Genomic DNA, 23,605 nt, shown 5'->3' with positions numbered 1-23,605 from the left:
TTGTTCGGACAAAGGCCAAACATGATTTGGACATTGTTTAGACATGGTTCGGACCAAGTTCGGACCTTGTTCGAACCAAGTTTGGACATGGTTCGGACCTTGTTCGAACATGGTCTTAACCTAGTCTAAATTCGGTCCAAACTTAATCATTACTATGTCTAAACAAGGTCCGAAAAAAGGTCTGAATAAGGTCCGAACTTGGTCCAACAAAGTCAGAACAAGGTCCAAACTTAGTATGAAGAATGTTTGAACTTGGTCCGAACTATGTCCGAACAATGTGTGAACTTGGTATGAACCAGGTTCGAATTTGGTCCGAACATGAAAACCCAAAATCACAAAAATTCATCATGTCAAGCCCTTTCCTAGTAATTAATGTAATAACACAAAACCAAAAACCCTTTTTCCCGTGAGAACCTTATCGCGGAGAGAGGCAGAGGTCAATATAAAATTCATTTTTTTTGGCAAAGTTTTCAGCCCAAAATAGTTTGAAAAATAATTATAAACTATTATATAACATACCCATAATATATAAACAACAATAACATTTAGCCATTATCAAAAACTTTTTCTTCCTTCAACTTTGACAAATGTTTAAAAGAAAGAACACAAATTCGAATTAAATGAAGGTAGTACTTGCATTCCATGAATGAGTTGAGAAGAAAGAAAGAGCACAAAAATTGATGGTAGTTTGTGGCTGCAAAATCATTAGAGAAGAGAAGAGAAAAAGAGTCCTAATTTGTCCAAAGGGTAATTGAGACTTTTCAAATGGGTATAGGATTATTTTTGTGAAAAACTTTGAAAGGGATATATGTTTATAATAATGGAGTAAAGAAATGTTAATATGCAGAGTTACCCTTGTAATTCAAGCCATACATTTTCAATCATTTTGATAAATATTTTTTATTGATAAAAATTTATAAATACAGTTTAAATCTAAAAGAGATTAAATATAATAATTTAAAACACATTTACAAACTTTTTATAAGAAAAAATATTTACCGAAATTAGTGAACAAAAATATATAATTGTGATCTAATTTTTACTATATAAAGTATTACAATATTATTAAGTAAATAACAAGTATTAAATTAATTCCAAGAGAAAGACTATAATACTAAAATAGGACAATATATAATATAAATTACATGATATTGTTTAATTCATTAATTAGTTAGTACCCCTTTTCAGGATGAAACAATCTTCATATTTAATATCTTCTGCAAATTCCACTTGTCACCTAACAACAATCATAAACATCCCAACAATTGTATTTTATAATTATAAATATGGTATTTTTTTTTCCCAATCTCTTTTATATAAATAATTAAATATACACAAATGACAATTTTAATAAGATAAGACAAATAATGGGATTCTCCCCAAGATTTTGAAAACAAAAAATAGTATTAAATTACCCATCTAAAAGGCAAGTGAACTTTTTTTTCTTTCTCCCTATTAAAGTGGGAGAGGGATGGACCCCTCAAGTTTGATTGATGAACTCATGAATGAGCATCTTTTTTCTTTTTCTTCTTTTTTGATGAACTCATGAATGAGCATTGTTCGAGTGCCATGTGCCTCACTTTTTATCTTTTCTTTCGTCTAATATAATAATGTGAAAATATGGTAGTTGGTTCCATTCCACATGTTAAAAATTTAATGAAACGAACGAGTGAAGAAAGGTCAAGCTTGGTATCCCTTTTGGTAGTTGCAATTCATTTCATTATTTTTTTTGGCACATGATCCATATGATGATATGTAATTGGTTTTTAGTATCTGCCAAGTCTAAATTTGTTTCGGCTTCCTTTTATGTTCTAACACCGACGCTCCATAACACTTCTACATTGGTAAAACTAAAACACTACTCTTATTAGTACAACACGCCATTGACCCAAAAAAAGATTAAAAAAGAAAATTTAAGTTGATACATTAAAGGATGTTGTTTCTTTAGTCATTCTATAACTAAAATGTTCCTCTAGCAATTGTAGAAATTAAACTTGGAAATAAGAAAGTCAATAAAAAAAATTAAAGTTATTATATTTAATATTTAAATTATGAACTTATGAATTGGATGTCATATTAGATAAGTTAGATTTATAGAATATTTTGAGTATATTCCAACATTGATTCTTTTTTTTTATTATTTATTTATCCAAATTCCAATATCTATTATTTATTAAGGAGATTAGATCTAGAAGAGTTCTGCCACATAATATCTTGTCCAATATCTCATTTAGGGAATTTTATGATTTTATATAAATAATTATATATATATATAAATTAGAATTTAGTAGAATTAGAATTGAGTTTTAATGTGATTTTTACACACAGCAATGATCATTCCTTTTTACAGTGTACATGTTATACTTATACCTTGAATATCTAAATATATAATGAGTAATGATATGTGCACCCAAAATATACATCCAAATATTACACACAGTGAGGTGACAGTTTAACCTAGCCAATCACATTTATTAAAACTGTGACTCACTGTTTTAAAAAATAGTGACACGTCACTATATATAATATTTGAGTGCATATTTTGAGTGCACATATCATTACTCATATATAATATATGTATTTATATGAATAATTGTAATTTCTTTACATTGGTATAAGGAATTAGCTGCGGCCTGAATGAACTAATTCCACACTTTCAAAAGGAAAAAAGAAAAAAATTAACTAATTCCTCTAAATATTGCTAGTCTCACATATACATGTTCTTTTCTTTTTTATTAAAAAAAAACATATACATGAGGTGCGTTTATATCATATGGTTATATACTTTGTTCTTCGATTTAGAAACGAATCAAATGACTTTCAGACTTCTTTGGTCAAGATCTCTTGGCTTGAGGGAACACCCAAATCATTTGAAAGCTTTTTACACAACTGCACAGCACACAAGAATTGACTTTTATGTTAAACACATCCGATGTTTTTGTCGTGTGTATCCAAGAATAGAATAATAATAATAATAATAATAAAGCGAGAGTAGAGTAAGGAAAGTAGTGTACCTGTCTATAAACAGAAGCATCTCCATATGATTTTCTTAATTCAACTACAAACAAGGAAGGGCTAATCTCATACACCTGGCACAGTTCAAAAGCAATGATTAATTCCAATTATAGTGGTAGAAAATCAATATTAATAGCCAGAATATCAGATGCAATATTTGTTGTCAAAAAGTAGTTTTGTTGTATAATGTAAAGAGAATTTTCGAAAGTGTACCTCTACTGCAAGTGAAAGACAACCGGAACTTTTATGGCCCTTGTGTTCTTGCATTAGTTTCAACTGAAAATTAGACATAGAAAAGTAGGTGAGTAACTCCATTTGTTGATCTATATAACAATAGCGAGTAATCATATGCAAGAATATGAACAAACCTTTCCATTTTTCTTCTGAACACAAAATCCCATCTCTATTACAATACCCTCGATCCTCTCAAGCAATTCTTTTGCAGAATAATTGGATGTAAATCTGATTTTTCTCTCTGAGACATCCTGAATTAGCACAAAGTTGGATACATTGCAATCAGTGATTACTCGAGAATGTGAAGTTTCACCAGACAAGGCAAGCAGTAAGCTCCAGCAAAATGAAAAATAATGATACATTTTAAAGTCAGTCACTCTTTACCTCTTTCTCAAAGAAACCCGAAAGGTCTAAACATGAGGACATTCCAATGAGTTGAAAGGCATTGATTAAAACCGGCGAATCTGAAGTCCTATTCTCTTCTTCAGATGTCTGGAACAAAAGAATCAAGTTTCTGTTATAACACCATCCTGCCTATAATGGGTGGGGAAAGAAGAGTAAAATGAAATTCCTTAGGCATACCACATGGTGGATTGAGCAGGCATCATCATTGTCAACGTATGTATCTTCTTCTTCTTCTTCTTCGTAGGCATTTGGAGGAACATAACACTGCTGAAACCATTCATCTGATTTGATGCTTTCCATTGTTATCCGGGTAACGGGGTTGGGATCAAGAATTCTCCTAATCATGTTCTGTGCGCCAGGAGATAACCATTTGGGTATCAGTGCTTCACCCTTCAATATCTGAAATCAATCAAAAATGAAATGAGTAGACATAATAATACAAATGAAAATTATTCTGATTCTGATGAATGTTGGTTAATTACCTTTTGATAGAGAACTGCAAGATTTCTATCATCAAAAGGAAGATATCCGGTAAGGATTACGTACAAGATAACACCACATGACCATATATCCGAGGTAGCTCCATCATACCCTCTATTAGCAAGAATCTCTGGAGCAACATAGTTGGGACTTCCACAAGTTGTATGCAGTAAACCATCATCCTGAAATGTATATTTTGTAAGTGACTGGACATAAAAAACTGCATACTTGGTTATGTTTCCAAAAGAAGGACAAGGTAAGGGTACCCTGAAGTGCTGTGGCAGTGCGCTGAGACCAAAATCAGAAATCTTGATGTTCCCTTTGGCATCCACAAGAACATTCTCTAGCTGAAATAAAGAGGCCCAATATTTATTTATTTATTTTTTTGAAAAAAAAAAAGATTAAATGGCATATTTTTGGAAAATGGAGTGAAAGAAGAAAGAGTACCTTAAGATCACGATGGAAAACACCCTTGCTATGGCAATAGCTGACCCCATCAATTAATTGTTGGAAGAGCTTTCTGCCTTGAGCTTCTGTGACTTTGCCTTTATTTGCCTGAATTCATATTAGAAGTGAGTTAATAATTGCGAGGTCTGGACTAGTGATTGATGTTAAGTAAGGAGTGATATAAAGACATAGTAACAATAAGAAGGTCTTACAATTCTATCAAATAATTCTCCTCCAGTGACATATTCCAAGACCATGTAAATCTTGGTTTTGCTTGCCAAGACCTGCAAAGAGTAGAATTGAATGAGAAGAAAATTCCATAGCATACCACATCATCACTGTTTCACAAAGTCTGGAATCCATAAATGTATATTTTATTTGTTTAATTAATTATAATTAAGAAAAAAAAAGTCACTACATGTAATGCAAAAGGACAAAAGGTAGAGAATGAGTTGGCAGTACGCAAAGAGGCAACAGAGGCCTGAGGCATGGGCCCAAGCCGAACTGCTGCACTAAACTGGGTCTGGGTCTGGGTTGGGTGGGCTGGGCAGTAGGTAGATAAGTCTTTAATCACAAAATACACGTGCTTTCTTGGCACTATTCATTCATTCAAAACTCCAATAACAGCTGACAGAATCAGACGTATCAGGACAGGCCAGCCATTGAAATCCAATGGACAAGGAGGAAGGGAAGGAAACGACAAACACTAGTCTTAACTTTCAAGATGACCCCGCATCATTTCATGGATTGGGATTGGAATTGGGATGGGCAACACAAATTTAAACAGTAATAAATAATATTAAAACATAATGAAAATACCTCATGCAATCGGACGATGTTAGGATGTTTGAGGAGCTTGAGGGTAGCGATTTCTCTCTTAATCTGAAATAATTTTGCTTCATGTGTCAATAATCACAAAGAACATATTTGATTCCTAACCCAAAAAAAAAAACAAAGACGATCGAAAGGTTTACCTGATCGGTGATGTTGAGGTTGATGATTCTGTTCTTCTGGAGAATTTTGAGAGCAAAGAGATTACCGGATTTATGATCGTGAGCAAGTTTGACTTTCCCAAAGTTTCCTTCTCCTAAAGTCCTTCCCAACTCGTATTTCCCCAGTCGCATTCCCGGCGGACCTACCGCCCTCTGATGATGATGATTCCTATTCTCTACCTCAACCGCGATCACCATGAACAGGCGGAGAGAGAGAAAAAGAAAGAGAATGAAAGAGAGAAACGCGTATATACAGTATATATATATATAAGCTTGTTAAACTGTAAAGATTTGTATAAGCACTAAGCCAAATCTCTCGCTCTCTCTCTCTCTCTCTCTTTGATTCTTCCTGTTCTTGTGTGTATTTGAAATGTAATCCTGAAGCAGAGAACCAAACCAAAACTTCCTTCCATTTATAACTCTCGTCAATTCTATTTATATAGCAATTTTATAATAATAATAATAATAATAATAATAATAATAATAATAATAATAATAATAATAATAATAATAAATCATATACCTGTTGTTATGGGACAATATGACCCACACCTTCCTTTTTATATTATTATTTTTATTATTTGCTACCACCCTACCTTTTTCTAACGTATTACGTGGAAAGAAGCATGTTATATTTATAGACTACACACTCAATCTATTACTAATACGTTTTTTAATTTAATATTAAAAAAAATTACGATTTTTAATATTAATATTAATGATATATAGGGAGGTTTTTTTAGATAGGTATATTATTTTTGTCTCTATATTAGGTGAGTTTTCTATTTTTTTTATTTTGAGAAATTATAATTTGGGAAAATTATGAATAATATAGAGTATCGAAATCAGAATTTAAATAGCTTATTTTTCACGCATATAAAAAAATAAAGTACACGTATAACTGACTGTTTGAACTGTAATTTCGACACCGTAAATTATTCATAAATTCTCAAATATTAGCAGGATAACGTGTTCCATCATGAAAAAAAAATTTAATTATAATTTTTCCAAGTACCAAAAATAAAAAAGCGTCCGAATAGTAAGGATAAAAAATAATGCCCCTATCTTCAAAATGAGAAGTATTTTTTTAAGCCCCCAATAAGAGAAGTAATTTTTTTCTTGATAATAATAATAATAATAATAATAATGAATTTTAGCATAAATGCCCCTAATTTTTATCTTGTTTGATAATTCAATCCTTAAGAGAATATTTTTGACAATCAAGTCCTCTATTTTTTTTTTTTTTACAAAATCAAGTCTTCTAGGTTTATAAACAATTACAAATAAGTTTTTATTATTTATTTTTTCATAAAATTATTATTTTTTTATACAATATGAGGTGTGGAAATATTTGAAGGCACATAATATATATATATAAAAAAATTGTCAAAAAATAAACTAAACAAATTTTAGTTGTTGTTGTTTTCAAAACTTAATAATTTTTCTGAATTTTCAAAAAGGTAATTTGAATTATTATGATGATTAATAGGGAAAGAGATATGAACTTGCCAAGTCATGTGAGTTCAAACCAATCCTTAAAACAAACTTTATCAACCAACTTGAATCTTATTATGTAGTTATGATTGAGAACCAAACCATTTTTTTGCCCTTTTTATTTATTTATTTCTATAAATTTATCAACCACTTATTATTTTAACCAAAAAGTGCCCTCTCGACGTACCATAGCGCCATTTATATGTTCACTTTTGAGTAAATAATTGCATAGTGTTTGGCCTTGATAACCACTCACTCAAAATTGAATCGTCACTTATATACTTCTCTTAATTTCTCTATATAGATTCGCTATCAACTTAGTCTATTATAACACCAACAATAACTACTATAACATTATTTTCTTCAACTAGTAAATTCAATGCATATAAGTTAATTTGTTTCAATTTGTTCAACAAAATTATGCTAATTCGATTCGATTCGATTAGGTTTGGTCCCCACACTTGGATACTAATATGTCTCCTTCAAAATGTTAAACAAAAAAAAGTGTCATTATTTTTATTAAATAAAGAAATAAAAAAAAAAAGAATAAGCTAGTGCTTGTAGATGAGATCAAATCAATTGCGTGTATTTTACTTGTAATAATTAATTGAAATGAGAAAATTTTGAGGTTGATTATTATGTAGAATATAATGATGAAAGAGTCAATGTGGAAGAACGCCAATTTCGTTAATTAGATTATAGGATAGACTATTGATTTCTAACTTTTATTTATAGTTATTAAACTAAACTTAAACTTATTTTTTGACGTTATATATAAATATATTTACATATATATATATTTATATATGTATCATAATTTATTCAGTACGACTTTCACAAAAGAAGCTTCCCTTGTCTTCCCCTTCCCTTCACGCAAAGAACACAAAATCAAACACAGACAAAGTTGTTTCCCAACTAGATTAGGGTTTCTTCTTTTACATTCCAAACAATATTTTATTTTACTTTTTTCCTATTTTTTTTAATAAAAAAATAATAATTACTGATTGGTAATTAATATTCCTTCATGGAAATGGAATTAGATTTTATTATTTAACGGAGCAGTTTCAATTTGAACTTTTCAATTAAATCCAATAATTACTATTTTAAATAAATTATAAACTTAAAAATATTAAACTATTAATTCTCGTACTCAAATTATAACTCTTAGCTACATATTGAATGTTTAACGATAACATTAAAGGACAAAATTCAAGATTTAGAAGATTTTTTAAGATTATGTCTCCATAGGGTATATATTATCTTTTTAAAAATATATATTGTTATTAATTTTATTTTATCCAAAACATTATGGATTAGAAAATAAAACATAGAAAAAATTACTTCAATTTTCATGTGTGTTGATATTTTCTGCTTTCGACCATTCTTCTTAAAAAGAAACTATAATCTTCTCTAAATTGGTAAGAATAATGTGACAAGATTTTTATTTTATTTTATTTGTAATTATTATTTTGACTTTAGGTTAGACAGAATAAAATATAAAAGGGATACGTTCATTAATAGAATTTTATTTTATTTATACGATAATTAAATATTTATTTCATAAATATATAACTTAAAGTTTTTTTTTTCTAAAATTATAGATTGCACTAGACAATTCATAAAAATTCAAGCCACAAAGAGTCTCATTAGTCTACCACTATTCGTTAAATAATTTACATAAATGATCTCTCTTTCTCTCTATTAAGAAACTTTATGACATACATATCATGTTATATGAAATCTTATCATCATGTATATATATATATATAAACATATATATATTTATATGACTTCCATATGGATTTTGATACTGTGTGCTACAACTACAAGCATCATTCTAATTTTATTTGACATTAGCCTCCAAATATAAGATTAAATTTACTACAAACATCATTTTGTAGTAATTTAGTATATTTTGAATATTATTTCATCTAGTTAGCTAAAATAATAAATATATAAAACCATAAATAATAAACATTAGCAAATATTATTTTAAGTTGCTTTAGTTGCAAATAAGATTTTTATATTGCGTTAGTTTTATATTACGTTGCTTAAAATTTGTATGAGTTTTTTTGAGCTGTTTTAGGTTGTGTAAAGATGATTAATTTGTCAAATAAAGTTGCTATAGTTGTTTAAAATTCTAAAATCTGCATGTGAGTTATTTTCAGATGCTATTGTATGCAACCTATGTTGCGACATATGCAACTTCTACAACATTTGTTGCAACCTCTTTTACAAATTTTTTATTGCAACATTTGCAACAATAATTTGCAAATGAGATTTTTTTAAGTTGCGTTAGTTGCATAGCATGTATAACATCCATTAATAGTTGCATTTTGAGGGTGCATTGGGTTGCACATGGCTTGTATTTCACACATGAATTGAGTTGTATGAATTTCATTTAAGGTTGTCGTTGCATGAGTTGTATTTGACCCATGAATTGGATTGCATTATTAGGTTGATTTTTCATGTGTAAATTTGTTTGGCTATTGCTTGGGGTTGCATGAGCCAAAATTAGTATATAAGTGTTTAAGTTGTCATGGGTTGCATGAGCTTGCATTTGAGATTGTAGTGTCTTGCTTTAGGTTGCATGAGTTGCATAATAATGATGAAATTTGTAACTAAGTTTTATAAAGTTGCCTTAGGTTGCATTTGAGATCGCAATGAGTTGTATTTAGTTGCATGGACATGCACTAGAGTGTGTAGTGGGTTGCATGGGCTTGCATTTGAGGTTGTAGTGAGTTACATGAGAATGATGAAATTTGTAAATGAGCACTACTACAAATATAGGCTTTCTCTGCGCTTTTTTTCAACTTTAAATAAAAAGCGCAGAGAAAAGGTCCCTATGAGTCTGAAATACCATTTTATTGCGGGTTTTTAAAAAAAATACAGTCTAAAGTTCAAAAATTGGGGAGGCGGAGACTTTTCTCCGCGGTTTTATAAAAAAAAACCGCAGAGAAAAGTTGGCTACTTTTCTCTGCGGTTTTTTGTATATAACCGCGGAGAAAAGTACCACTAACCCTACAAGACGAACCCGAGCCTCATTTCCCTCTTCATTTTTCATTTCACAAAGACGAAGAAAGGAACGACGCAACCTTCGTCCCCAGCCACGATAAGGTCCATTTTCACTAATTTTCATTGTTTTTTTTTTTTTGTCATTTTCTTGCATATTAACGCTTTAAATCATGTAAATATATATAATATTGATTTATTTTGAAGTTTTAGGGCAAAAATAAAGAAATATTGAGTGGGTTTAATGAGATTTTAATGTATGTTTATATTGTGGTTTTCAAGCTTTTCTATAACGTTTTTTAACGTTTGTGGACTATAAGACATTTTTATTGTTCAAAATAGGTATTAATCACTAAAACTTGATTTTTTTTAATATTTCAGATTTTGGGTATTTTTTATATTATTTACCTAATTTATTTGTATTTTAATAATGTTAATATTAATTATGTTATATCTTTAAAATTATTGTATTTTACTTAATTTTTTATATTATAATATTATTTTTTACATAATTTTTTTTATTATTTACATAATGATTTTTTAATTAGATAATAATTTATTAAATTAGGTTATTATTATATAATATTTAAAATATATATAATCGGAATTGAATAATTGTATATAATTGGAATTGAATTATTGAAAAAAATTATATATAATCAGAATTGAATTATTGAAAAAATATATCTAATTAGTAATTATTTAAAAAAAAAAGAATTTCTCTGCGGTTGTGTTGAAAAAACCGCAGAGAAAGATGTTATTTCTCTGCGGTTTATTTAACACAACCACAGAGAAAAGTAATCTTTCTCTACGGTTTTTTCAACACAACCACAGAGAAAGATGTGGCTTTTCTCTGCAGTTTTCGCAACACTTTTCTCTACGGTCGAATACACTGCGCTTTACACTACTCTAAAAAACCGTAGTGTATTAAGTAAAAAAACCGTAGATAAAAGCCTTTTCTGTAGTGTTGGAGTTTTTTAAAGTTGTTTTATGTTGCATTAGGTTGAGTTGCTTTAGGTTGCATTTGAGGTTGTAGCGGGTTGCATTAGGCTTGCATTTGAGGTTGCAGTGAGTTATATAATGATAAATTTAAATATAAGTTTTTTTATTTTTAAAGTTGTTTTAGGTTGTGTTGGGTTACATTAGACTTGCATTCAATGTTGCAGTGGGTTGCATGAGAATAAAATTACCATATGAGATTTTATGTTGCCATGGGTTAAATGAGGTTTCATTCGACTGTCTTGAGTTGCATGGAATTCCAATGGGAGAGAGAGAGAGAGACAAGATGTTGAGAAAATGAGAGAAAGAGACTAGAGGAATGGGGAGGGGTTTGTGAATGACTTTTGTGATCATAACGAATTTTCATTTATGTGAACTCAAATCTAGTTCTTATGGAACCATTAAGGATATGGATGCACATAAATCATAACATCCTAATTTTGATGCAATGATTAGTCTTTTGTTTTAACAAAAATATTTTATTTATTTGTTTTGTTATTTCTTTTTAGAGACTGTAAATATGAATTTATTGTGTACCTTAAGCAACCAAAATTAATTGAGCAATAGTTTTATAGTACATAAAAACAGCATCTTTAACTTTCACTTATCCATTTATTTTTGTGGCCACATAGTAATTATAACAACAGATTTTTTTATTAAAATTTGGTGCAATAATATGCGTGGAGGAAACCTGGGATATAAGTTTGTGTATATATCATATTATTGGAATAAGAAGCTTTAGATTAACGTAAAATTGAAAAAACATCATATATAAAAATGAAACATAATAAAAAATCACGTAAATGTAGAAAAAAAATGAGAAATTGTCGTATTTGGGGTAAATTCCCACATTTTTATATTGTAACAAAGATAAAATTAATATATCAGTTAAAATTTAAAATATACAAATTTTAGTTTGAATATACATTTAAAAATGATATATACACAAATGAGAAAGATTTATTTTATTTTTAATTAGTATTTTAATTTTAGCCCTTAAATTAATTTGATCAACGGGTCTTAAAATCTAGGGTTTATACATTTTTGGACCATATGTTTTGTCTCATTACCTGTTTGGACCTTGTGTTTTGATAAATTACTTTTTGGACCCTATGTTTTGTAAAATGGTTAAAATAGAACCCTAAACCCGATTTTGGTCAATATTTTTTCAACTAAAATCACAAATAATTTACCAAACTAACAATTCAGAAAAGAAAAAAAAATCATTCTACTTAAAAACGGTGTTGTTATATTCAATTTTTTCTTTATCAAAATTGAGTTTAGGGTTCTATTTTAACCATTTTACAAAACATAGGGTCCAAAAAGTAATTTGTCAAAACACAGGGTCCAAACAGGTAATGAGACAAAACACAGGGTCCAACAATGTATAAACCCTAAAATCTATATATGTAGAAATAATATATATTATGTAATTTTGTTATTCAATTTAATTTCATATATATATATATTTAATTTTGTATCTCTTTATATATAAAAAAATGTGTAGATAACGAAAATTCTTAGTTTTAATAGTATTTTTTGTTAACTTTAACAAAATATTCTAAATATTTAACGAAATATACTCTTAAAATTAATTAAAAATAAATGTTTATTAATTATATTAATATAAATTCAAATATTATAAAATATTATTATTATAATAATATTTAATATAAGACTACATATTTAATAATTATATTAATATAAATTTAAATTCAAATGTTATAAAATATCATTATTGTAATAATATATAATACAAAACTAGATATTTAATAATTATATTAATGTAAATTCAAATATTATAAAATAATAATATATAATCATAATTTATTGCAATTTATATTAATTTGAACTATATAATGAATGTTTTGTACCTTAAATAAAATAGATTATGATTTAAAAAGTTATCATATTATATATATATATATATATTTTAAATCATAAACAATATTTTAGTTTATTTTTTTTTTTAATATATTTATATCATTATTTTATATATAATATTGTTTATTATTTATTTGAAATTTATATGAGAATTATATAAATTTAATAAAAATAATTAATAAATTTTATAAATAAAACTAAACAAACACTAAGTTAGTTGGTTGTATCTAGTATATAAATATACTTGAATTAATTATTGTGCTCAAATCAACACTGTGTTATGAATCATGATTCATGATGCATAAATCAACTAGACATCTCGTAATTAATTGGTTGGTAATATTAATATTTGTTTTAAACTATTGAAAATTACACATCTTCAATAAATATATATAATATTTATGTATGTGTGTATGATAACTTATAGGTTTCAAAATCAAAATGTAACGTAGAAGACTGGTATACATTAATTTCAAATATGATTAATAGACCATTCCTATTTTATTACATAATGCCTATATGTTATCACAATAATATCTACCAGCTTTCTTAATTAGTTGATTAAGTTTTTCATTATCTATTCTTATATACATGACGAAATCAGAAAATAAAATTCAGTAGGATGGATATAATTATATCATTATTTTAAATTGAAAGTAAAATTATTAAAAAAAATACATGTATATTAAATAAAATACTGTATGATAAACTTTTTTCACATATGCTAAAAACTGAAATATGCAAATTTTAGTTTGAATATACATGTATAAAATGCTACATAGTACTTAAGAAATATTTATTTTTATTTTTAACTAGTGTTTTAATTTTAGCCCTTAAATTAATTTGATTAAACGGTTCTTAAATTCTATGTTGTGATTTTGTTATTTAATTTAATTTCAACTATTTTATGCACGTTTATTTGATTTTATTTATTGAATTTTTTTAGTAAATTTGTATTATTTTTATATAAATTTTAAATAAATAAATAATATTATATATAAAAGAATGACATGAACATATTAAATAAAAATTAAACCAAAATTTTTTTATGGTTTAAAAAAATGTATATAATATAATATAATAATCTTTTTTAATTATAAATGATAATTTTTTAATAAAAATTAAGATTATGTAAATTTATATTAATATAAGTATTAAATATTTAGTATTGTATTAAATATTATTATCATAATAATATTATAATATGTAAATTTGTATTAATATAATTAGTAAAAAAATTAGGATTATATATTTAAATTATAATATTTAAATTTATATTAATATAATTAGAAAATATTTATTTTTAATTAATTTTAAAAGTATATTCCGTTAAATATTTATAATATTCGGTTAAAGTTAACAAAATAATCTATTAAAATTAAAAATTTATGTTATATACACATTTTTTTTATATATAAAAGAGATATACACAACTTAGACTGAATCTTTCTCAATAATAATAATAATAATTACACTCACTCAACACTATTATATATGAATCATGATGCATAAATCAACTAAAGATCTGGTAATTATTTTTATTTTTATTTTTTTGAAAGAAGGGATCTGGTAATTATTAATTGGTTCATATATCATTAATATTTGTTTTATATATTTCAATCGAATTATATTATCATAATTATGAATGAAATGGTGAGGCCATATTTCTTTCTACTTTTCATTACTATTGAAAATTACACATCTTCAATATATAAATATATCTATATATTGACTATTTATCATTGAATACATCAATTATAACTTATAGGTTTCGAAATCAAAATATAACGTAGACGACTGGTATTCATAAATTTCATAAATAATTAATAAAAACACGTCCTATTTTATTATATAATGCCGTTTGAGTGGAGAATCCCATCTCATATCATTAAAGTTAACTTATCATCACATTATCTACCAGCTTTCTTTTGATTCATTTTTTCATTATCTAATGTTATATACTTGACCAAATAAAAAATATATATTAAAAATTCCATAAATATTAATAAAAACATAAATATTATTTAATTGAAATTATTACTATACAATAAACTTGTTTTTATGATGGCTAAAAATTGACATGGAAAGTTTATCACGTCTTAGTTGATCAATTGACGTAGTGTAATGTCCTACTAATCTAGAATCATTACATTATGTATTTTAAATAGTGCTTAACTCGTAAAACGAGTCATTTAGACTTTAAAACATATAATTAAAAGTAACTCAATGATTAGACATTAAAATTTTTGGTTAAACAGTAATCATTTTATTAAAAAGGTTTAACTCGGAACACTGGATGCCAAAAGAGTTTATAAATTGATACATAAACAACACTAATACAAAAATGTCAGCCCAGGCGACAAAATAAGGTTCAACCTTAGTTCCAGCAAGTAACATTGACCGTGGCGGTCGAGCAAGCCGCATATGTATACTCTGTTAGGATTAATACTCTAAAGGCATGTAAAGACATTTTATTGGTTTTAAATAAAAGTACAATTTTATTATATTTGAATGTTATAATTATTGTTTGAATTAATTATATAATAATATCAAGAAAATTCTCTATTCATTCATAAGAATATGATCTTGCATTAGTACGAGAGAATTAAGATCATATATAATGAATAAATGTTAGTAACATATTAAAGTAAGAAATCTTTAATGAATGGTTACTAGTACGGTTTGCTAAGCATACGAGATGCAAGTATTCTAGATTCGGATTACTGATGTGGATAAATATCTTAGTAAATGTGTTATATGTAATAGAGGTTATATACGACAGGACCGGTGGGAATTAATTATCTTTATAAGCTTGTCGTTTGATGTAAATATTTAATTCTTATCATAATAGATGATCATTAGTAGATCAGTTTAAATCCTGAGTATTCATGAACTCCTGTTTATGTTTATTGGATTTTTTTATTCACTCGTTAAGGTCTCTTAGAATAGTGAGGCTAATGACTTTTGTTTTGGAGATTCGATATCATGGATGGTTGGGAACATGAATTACGATATTGGAATCCATGCTTTCCTAATAGATCGAATATTGGTTCCTTTAAGGGTTGGTTCTAGAACTGAATAGTTATTGAGTTCAAATCTATAATTAAAGTATAGATTAATTATTCGCTAGTGAATTAATGGTATTTAAGGATCAAGAGGTAATTAGAAGGGTAAAACGGTAATTTTGACCAGCTCTAATTAACGAACCAATAATGGAAGATAGAACTACATATATTGATTATATCAATGGATTACTAGAGAAAACTCTGTAAATATAATTCTATAAATACTTAGAGTGCAATTCCATATTTATAGTGGAGTAATCATGGAGTTAATAAATAAGATTATTAGATTAAAGAGTTTAATTAATAATCTAGTTTATTAGAGCTTCGTATTATAGGCCTATGGTCCCCAGATCACCTATGTCCTACACTGTCAAGGGTAAGGATGTCAAAAGAAAGATTTGTTAAGAGAAATGACTAAATTGCAAATGAATTAAATTTCTAGTGCAAGGAAATAATTATTTGATAATTATGGGTAATTGATTAATTGTGAATTAATTAATTATTTAACTATATAGTTGTTATTTTGAAAAACTATAGGTTAAAATTAATATTAATCTTGTTTGTATTAATATAAAGATAAAGAATAATAAATATCTTATTTATAATATGATATTTATTTAATTTAATTTAATCCTGATATTTTAATATAAAGTTAATTTTGCATTGACTGATATTTATGTTGGGATAAATATATTATCTTAAAAGTTGATTAAATAAACAAATGAGAAAATTAGGGCAACCCTAATAGGGTTGGGCGAGACACATTGTACAGTACAGTGTGTGGCGCCTAGCATCAGGAATTTTTATCCTTGAGATTTGAATTTTGAATTTCAAATAAGTTTGTTCAATCAGTTATTTAATTATTCTTTTAAATATGATTTAAATAAATATAAATGAAAATATCTATTCAGTTTTAATTTGAATTATATTTTAATTAAAGATTATTTAATTAGATTAAATATCTTTATAAATCTGATATGCGTGATTTTTAGATGAATGCTTAATTATCAGATTCTCTCTCTAAAGATATAATTTTCTCTAAACCTGAAAACTATTATAAACCTTCTCTCTATCAAATCTCTCTAGATCTCATGTGTTGAGTATATCTAGGAAGTCACATAAATCAACCTTTTGAATCCTACGTGCCCACACATGTCCTTGTGTGTTTGAGGATTAGTCTGGAAGATCAGGATGTGAGATCTCAGAACACTCGATAGGAAGATCGTTGATTTATACAAAAAGACTCAATGACACTTGATAGGCTACAAGAGGTAATCTCTGATCTATTTGTATGTGATTTAATATTTATATATATGTATGATCCTGGCCGGTATTAATATTTATTAAAATAGGTCCATATACTCCGTTGCATACCTTTGATTTGATCATTTAATACCAACACACTTCGCCCCTGAAGCTCTCCAACTTATGGCTGGTCTAGTTTTCCCTTGTCCTTATCTGCACCACACAGCACTTGTGAGCCAAGGCTCAACAAGAAAACAGAAACAGATTCATAAACAGTTATTCAACGAACCAATGATCATACATAACATGCTTAGCCGTTATAATCAATACCCAGGCATGCATTCAGTCCATTTAAGCTGCCATAGAGCCACACAGATACTCATGGCACTATTCCCTTTGGAAATGGCTTTAGAGTCGGTCAAGCGTGTACCACGCTCCATGTTCTGAGCGACTATAGAGCCAAACAAGCATGTATCACGCTTCCGGGTCGGCCCAGCCATAACGACCTGCGTTCAACATGGTATTGCCGACCACGGCTTATAAGTCAAGCTTCTATATTGGCCCCGCCATTACAGCCTGCGTTCCGCACGCTAATGTCGTCCACAGCTTATAAATCGAGCTTCTATGTTGGCCCTGCCATTTCGGCCTGCGTTCAACACGCTATTGTCGCCCTCGAATTATAAGCTGAGCTTCTATGTTGGCCCGCCAGTTTGGCCTACATTCAACACGCTATTGTCGTCCTTGACTTATTAGTCGAGCTTCTATATCAGATACAAACATATAAACATCTACTACTTAATGCAGTTATGCACAGTGCACTCAATCATGCTTAATTAAACATATCAGACATGGTTATAATCATGCTCAATAACCGGGGCTCGAGCCCTAATCTCATACCAGGTGTAGTTTTCTTACCTCAAGTATTAAGCCTAGCGGTACGATCCTTTTCCTGAGTACGATCTTTTCCTCCTGAGCCTAGTGGTACACCCTAGTCACAACCATAACGAGGAATATCCATCAAGAAACAGACCAATAAAGGCTTCCAAACCAAGTCCTAATCTCAGAGACCTTGAACTCTACTAAACCGGATAGTAGAATCATTCCCGTGCCTTTAGGTTTGGGTTCCCATAACCCAAAACATGATTTTGACCTTTTTTTCCCAATTTGAGTCGCGACGCCCCCCACTAAGGGCCGCGACGCCTAACTAGGCAGAGAGCCCGCCCAAATTTCCCATGCACATGCGCCGCGACGCAGCTCACCAAGCGCCGCGGCACTAAGGTGGTTCGAGGCACCTCTGCTTCGATTGAGTTCATGCGGGCTGCGACGCCCAAGAACAGCGCCGCGGCGCAAACCTGCGAAGTCAGAATTCTAACGATTTCAATAATCACAAATCCTCCCAACACATAGTTTTAACCCATTTCGACCACATGAATGGTCTCAGCAGCTCAGAAACACAAAAAATACCGACCCAAACCTCTAAAACACACTCAAACACCAAAATTCAAAACTTGAGAAAACTAACTAAAACTTAAAAAGAGTTTGGATTACCTCTACAAATTCGAGCTTCCCCCAACTAATTCTCCTAGTTTGACACCCTCTAATCCCAAGCTACAGTCCCAAAATCCACCAAGGATTGGCCTCCTAGCTTGTAGTTCTCAAATTTGCCTCAAAATTTCAATGAGACACATAAGGGAGAGAAAAATGAGAGAGAGAAGGTGAGAGAGTATGTGTTATCTGAGTTAATCAACTCAGCTTGGCATATATCAAGCTAATGGTCCAAAAGACCAAAATGCCCACACTCCACACTTTCCTCTCAAAGCCCCTCAATGGAAAAAGGGTTATTAGACATTCTAATCCGGTATAAACTCAAGATTCCCAATTAATTTTGCCAATCCCAAAATACCAGTATTTTTTCCAACATACGACTCATACTCCAATGAGTCCTGATAACTCACCGAATTACCAAAATACCATTTGGCTCACCCCAAGTCCAGTATAAATCCCGTTGTGACACTACCGCTATCTTGCTCAAAAGGATTGACCTCTGCCGAATATCTCAAATATATCCACATAATAATGTGGTCTCAACCACATAATACAATATAATCACAATCATACCCTCAGCGGGTTAAAATTACGAAAATGATATCTTTAACAGAATCAGGCCTATAAGCACATTTAATATACTTAAGCATGCATAATTAATCGTATCATAATATAACTCATGTAATTCACATAATCAAATAATATTCAATAAAATCATCGCGTCTCCAGTTTTGCTCTTCCGACACCTTAATAAAAGTACTCAGCCTTATTATGAATTTTGGGACACCTAACAAAACACATATTTTACTACATTATGATGTTAGTATAACTAACCTAATAGGAAATAATTTGTAACTTATCCACATCAAATAATATTAAGAACCTTTGACACAAAATCCTTAAAAAAATAAAATAAAACACATGATCGTACAATTTATATAAAATACTGCTCATTAATATATGGTTAATTAATACAATTTTGTTTTAATAAATATTTGTTATAAAAAGTCAACTATTTAATTTTATCTCAATTCAAATTGAGAAAAGAAGCAAATTTTAAAATTAAATAAATAAAGATTGATGAAGTATAAATAAAGGCTTATTTTATTTGCAGCAAAACCTCAACCTCAACCACCTTAGATTCCTAACTCTTATAACTTTGCTAATAAATCCCATCCTTTATGGATCGTAGCAGCTGTTAGACTTTTGTTCATTCTGTTAAATTTTACCGTTTAACGCATGTTTGAAAGAAGAAAAATAAACTGGTCAAAGAAAGTGCTCTGTTTGGGAGGTTAGAAACAGAGAGATAGTGTGAACCCAATACTTGGTCTTAGACAACTTTGGGGCCAATGCTTCCTCCAATAACAGTAACCAAAGTACTCACTTACTTCACCATTTCCACTTTTTAGAATATCAAAACGCTTGTGGTTCGACATCTCACCAAGTTTTATTAGTTCGGAGTCGTACGTTATAGTATCTAAGAGAATCTTCTTTGACATACCTACAATGGGATTGGGAAGAATCTCCAAATAACCATTTCTTTACTCTTATTAAGTTCACTCAAGGCAATGGAGCTGCCATTGCAGTGAACTCCACGAATGGCTTCTTCCTCGAACAATGCAGACCTATGTTCTTGGCCGTACAAAGACTTATCAAAGGAACTATTGAAGGTTTTTGTGGGATGATGAAACAGAGAGTTAGGGAGACAGATTATGCACTATTTTCATTTCATGCAATATGCTTGTTTAAAGAATCATGTGCAATGCATATGCGTGGTAACGGTAAAAATTAACTGAATAAACAAAAATCTAACAGCTGCTACCATCCATAAAGGATGAGGATTTATTTGCAAAATTATAGGAGTTAGGGATCTAAGTGGCAAAGGTGGTAAATAAGCCATAAAAATAGGGAAATTTGGGTATGTATGCATAGTTTAGGTTCATATATATATATATATATATATAAAAATACAATCATTTACCGACATTACAAAATAATGCTACTATTTACTTGGTTTTTAAATTTTTATTTTTTATTTTTTTAACTTCCATCTCTCTTCTCTCTCTTGGGTCACCATTTGATTTCTTGGAGAGTCTAGCAGTCACTACAAAACCATCATCACCACCAAATTTCTTTGAAAAAATCTCCTCAACTTTGGCATCCTCCTTTTTTTTCTGTTCGTTTTCTTCTTCTCTTTTAAAGTATCCATGAAGACTAAAATAAAATGTCTCATGATAGTTTTTTATGATATAAAACTTAAACCCATTAAAAGTTCAATTAAGACACTAATTTATGCATTTTCGAATAGATCTGTGCATGATTTTTTTGTTCTTTTTTGCAATTTTTTTCACATTTTTTATATCTGAAACGTAAAAATTTACAGAAAACTCAATATACTTCGATATACATCAATGTGCCTTGATGCCCAGCTCGATGGGCCCTTAAAAATTATGATTTTTATGAAGAAAAAAAACAATCTGCCTCGACACACCTCGATGCCACCTCAACATGCCTCGATACATCTCGATGCAATTCATAGAAAGTGCATTTCACTCGGGTGTCTGTTTGAGGTGATTTGTTTTTTGAATTTGGGTAATTTTTTTTTGTGATCTACAAGTCTGAGATGTGTACACATACATTTGGGAAGTTGAAAGCTTGAAAACATACCTAACTTTGAAAATATAAGGGTATTATTTTGAACTTTTGGGTGTTTTTAAGCTTTCAACTTCACAAATGTGTGTGTACACATCTTAGATGTGTAGATCACAAAACAATACCCAAATTAAAAAAAATCACCCCAAACAGACACCCGAATGAAAAGTTATGCACTTTCTATGAATTGCATAGAGGTGTGTCGAGATGGCATCGAGACAGATGTTTTTTTTCTTCAAGAAAATCATGATTTTTAAGGGTCCATCGAGCTGGGCATCAAGGAATATCGAGGTGTATCGAAGTATATCATAAAAATCATGATTTTCATGAAAAAAAAAATCATCTGCCTCGACACACCTCATGCCACATCAACATGCCTCGACACACCTCGATGCAATTCATAGAAAGTGCATAACTTTTCACTTGGGTGTCTGTTTGAGGTGATTTTTTTTTAATATGGATATTTTTTTGTGATCTACACGCCTGAGATGTGCACACACACATTTGTGAAGATGAAAGCTTGAAAACACCCCAAAGTTCAAAACAATACCCTTATATTTTCAAAGTTGGGTATGTTTTCAAGCTTTCAACTTCCCAAATAATATTGGTATAAAAATAATATTTATCAAAATTGAATAATTTTAGTATTAAGTTTGTTTAAGGACAAAACAAAGTTTTAAAATAGTATATATATATTTATACTAGTGATGAGTCACATGCAAGACATGTCCTCCAATCTTTTTAATTTTAAAAGAAATTTAAATAAATAAATTATGATAATTTTTTTATTGTATCTATTTTTTTAAAATATTCTAATAAATGTGGAGAAAATATACTTTAACTATCTTTATTCTGTAATAATATAAGTCATTAAATGGATTTTCAACTCAAAATATCTACTAATTAAATAGTTATATATTATTTCAATAACTTCTTGTTTACCGAGGTTTTCGGAAACGAATACGAACGGAATAATAAGAAGACAAGAGCTATAGAAATGCAGAAATGTAAATAAACAAACAGTGTTTTTACGTGGTTCAGGCGTTAACGAGCCCTAGTCCACGAGTCAATGTTATTATACTTGCAGAGAATAACAGTCAAACAGCTGGTGTATAAGGAACTCACAACCTCACAGTGTTTCTCTCGGGTTCTCTTGGAGAAGATGAAGCTAGAGCGATTTTAGTAGAGTTCTTGCTATGTGATTTGTTGGCCGTCCTTCCTATTGTAAAATGAGGGGGTCTTTATAGCTAGGGCTTTGGATTAGGGTTTTTCTCTACTCGCATGAGTCTTAATTACACCAGCCATAAACAGGGGATACAATTACCGTAGTCACCTGGCTACCAGGCTCTATGTGGGTATATTTACGTGAAAGTATGGGGAATGCACAAAGGCAGCCGTCTTTTCCAAGTTGTCAGCGGAACAGTAGGCGAAATAGTACTTTTAGGCGTGCTGGGATGTGTGCGGCTTTGACCTGTCGGGCGTGTCAGGCGGGATTCTGTGTCAGGCGGATATCATTCCAACTATGCCTCCTCCATGACTCGACCCCCTGGTCTTGTTCCATGCGAGGCACGGAACTGTTTCCGCGAAGACCACTTGAAGAGCTTCTCCTGGAAGGAGCTTCCCCGAAGGATACCCCTTCGGGAGCGGACACTAAACGGGAGAGGCGAAACCTTTCTGTCCATCCGCGAACTCTGGTCACCTACCGTGAAAGACATTGATAATTCTGCTTCCCCGAGGATATCCATCTAAACGCTATCCGGAAATCTGGATAACACTTCTTTCATAAAATATACATCATAAAACAACACAATAATAAGCTATGAATAAAAATATCAAAACATGTAAAAATATATTAAAATGTGAAATAATTGTATATATAAGTTATAAATATATATGTATAAACCACAAATTTAATTAAAGAGCATATATTTTTTAATATGATAAATGTCATTAATTAGATTTGATGTAATTAATTATATTATTTGTTAAATATAATAAAAATATGTAAAACTTTATATATATTTTATAACAAAATTTAATATTAAATTTTATAATATTTATTCCAATATAAAATTTGTGTTTAAAATGTGCATTCATTCAATTTATATTTATAAATAATATTAACAATAATAATAA

The 23,605-nt window shown here is 29.3% G+C and overlaps 1 protein-coding gene across 1 annotated transcript; it reads right to left on the bottom strand.

Annotated features, from left to right (window-relative positions):
- Positions 1 to 2,364: 2,364 nt before the first annotated feature.
- Positions 2,365 to 5,989, bottom strand: LOC133819625 (CBL-interacting serine/threonine-protein kinase 1). Its single transcript, XM_062252917.1, has 12 exons — positions 5,556 to 5,989; positions 5,401 to 5,463; positions 4,794 to 4,865; positions 4,582 to 4,689; positions 4,401 to 4,481; positions 4,137 to 4,316; positions 3,832 to 4,053; positions 3,634 to 3,741; positions 3,384 to 3,500; positions 3,229 to 3,291; positions 3,015 to 3,089; positions 2,365 to 2,889 (listed from the first exon to the last, which is right to left on the bottom strand). The coding sequence occupies exons 1-12, from the start codon at positions 5,769 to 5,771 to the stop codon at positions 2,821 to 2,823; spliced, it is 1,374 nt and encodes a 457-aa protein (XP_062108901.1). The 5' UTR covers positions 5,772 to 5,989; the 3' UTR covers positions 2,365 to 2,820.
- Positions 5,990 to 23,605: the final 17,616 nt, after the last annotated feature.

This window comes from Humulus lupulus, chromosome 2 (genome assembly GCF_963169125.1).
Source record: "Humulus lupulus chromosome 2, drHumLupu1.1, whole genome shotgun sequence".
In the NCBI taxonomy this organism is placed as follows: Eukaryota; Viridiplantae; Streptophyta; class Magnoliopsida; order Rosales; family Cannabaceae; genus Humulus; species Humulus lupulus.
This window is presented reverse-complemented; position numbering and strand designations above follow the sequence as displayed.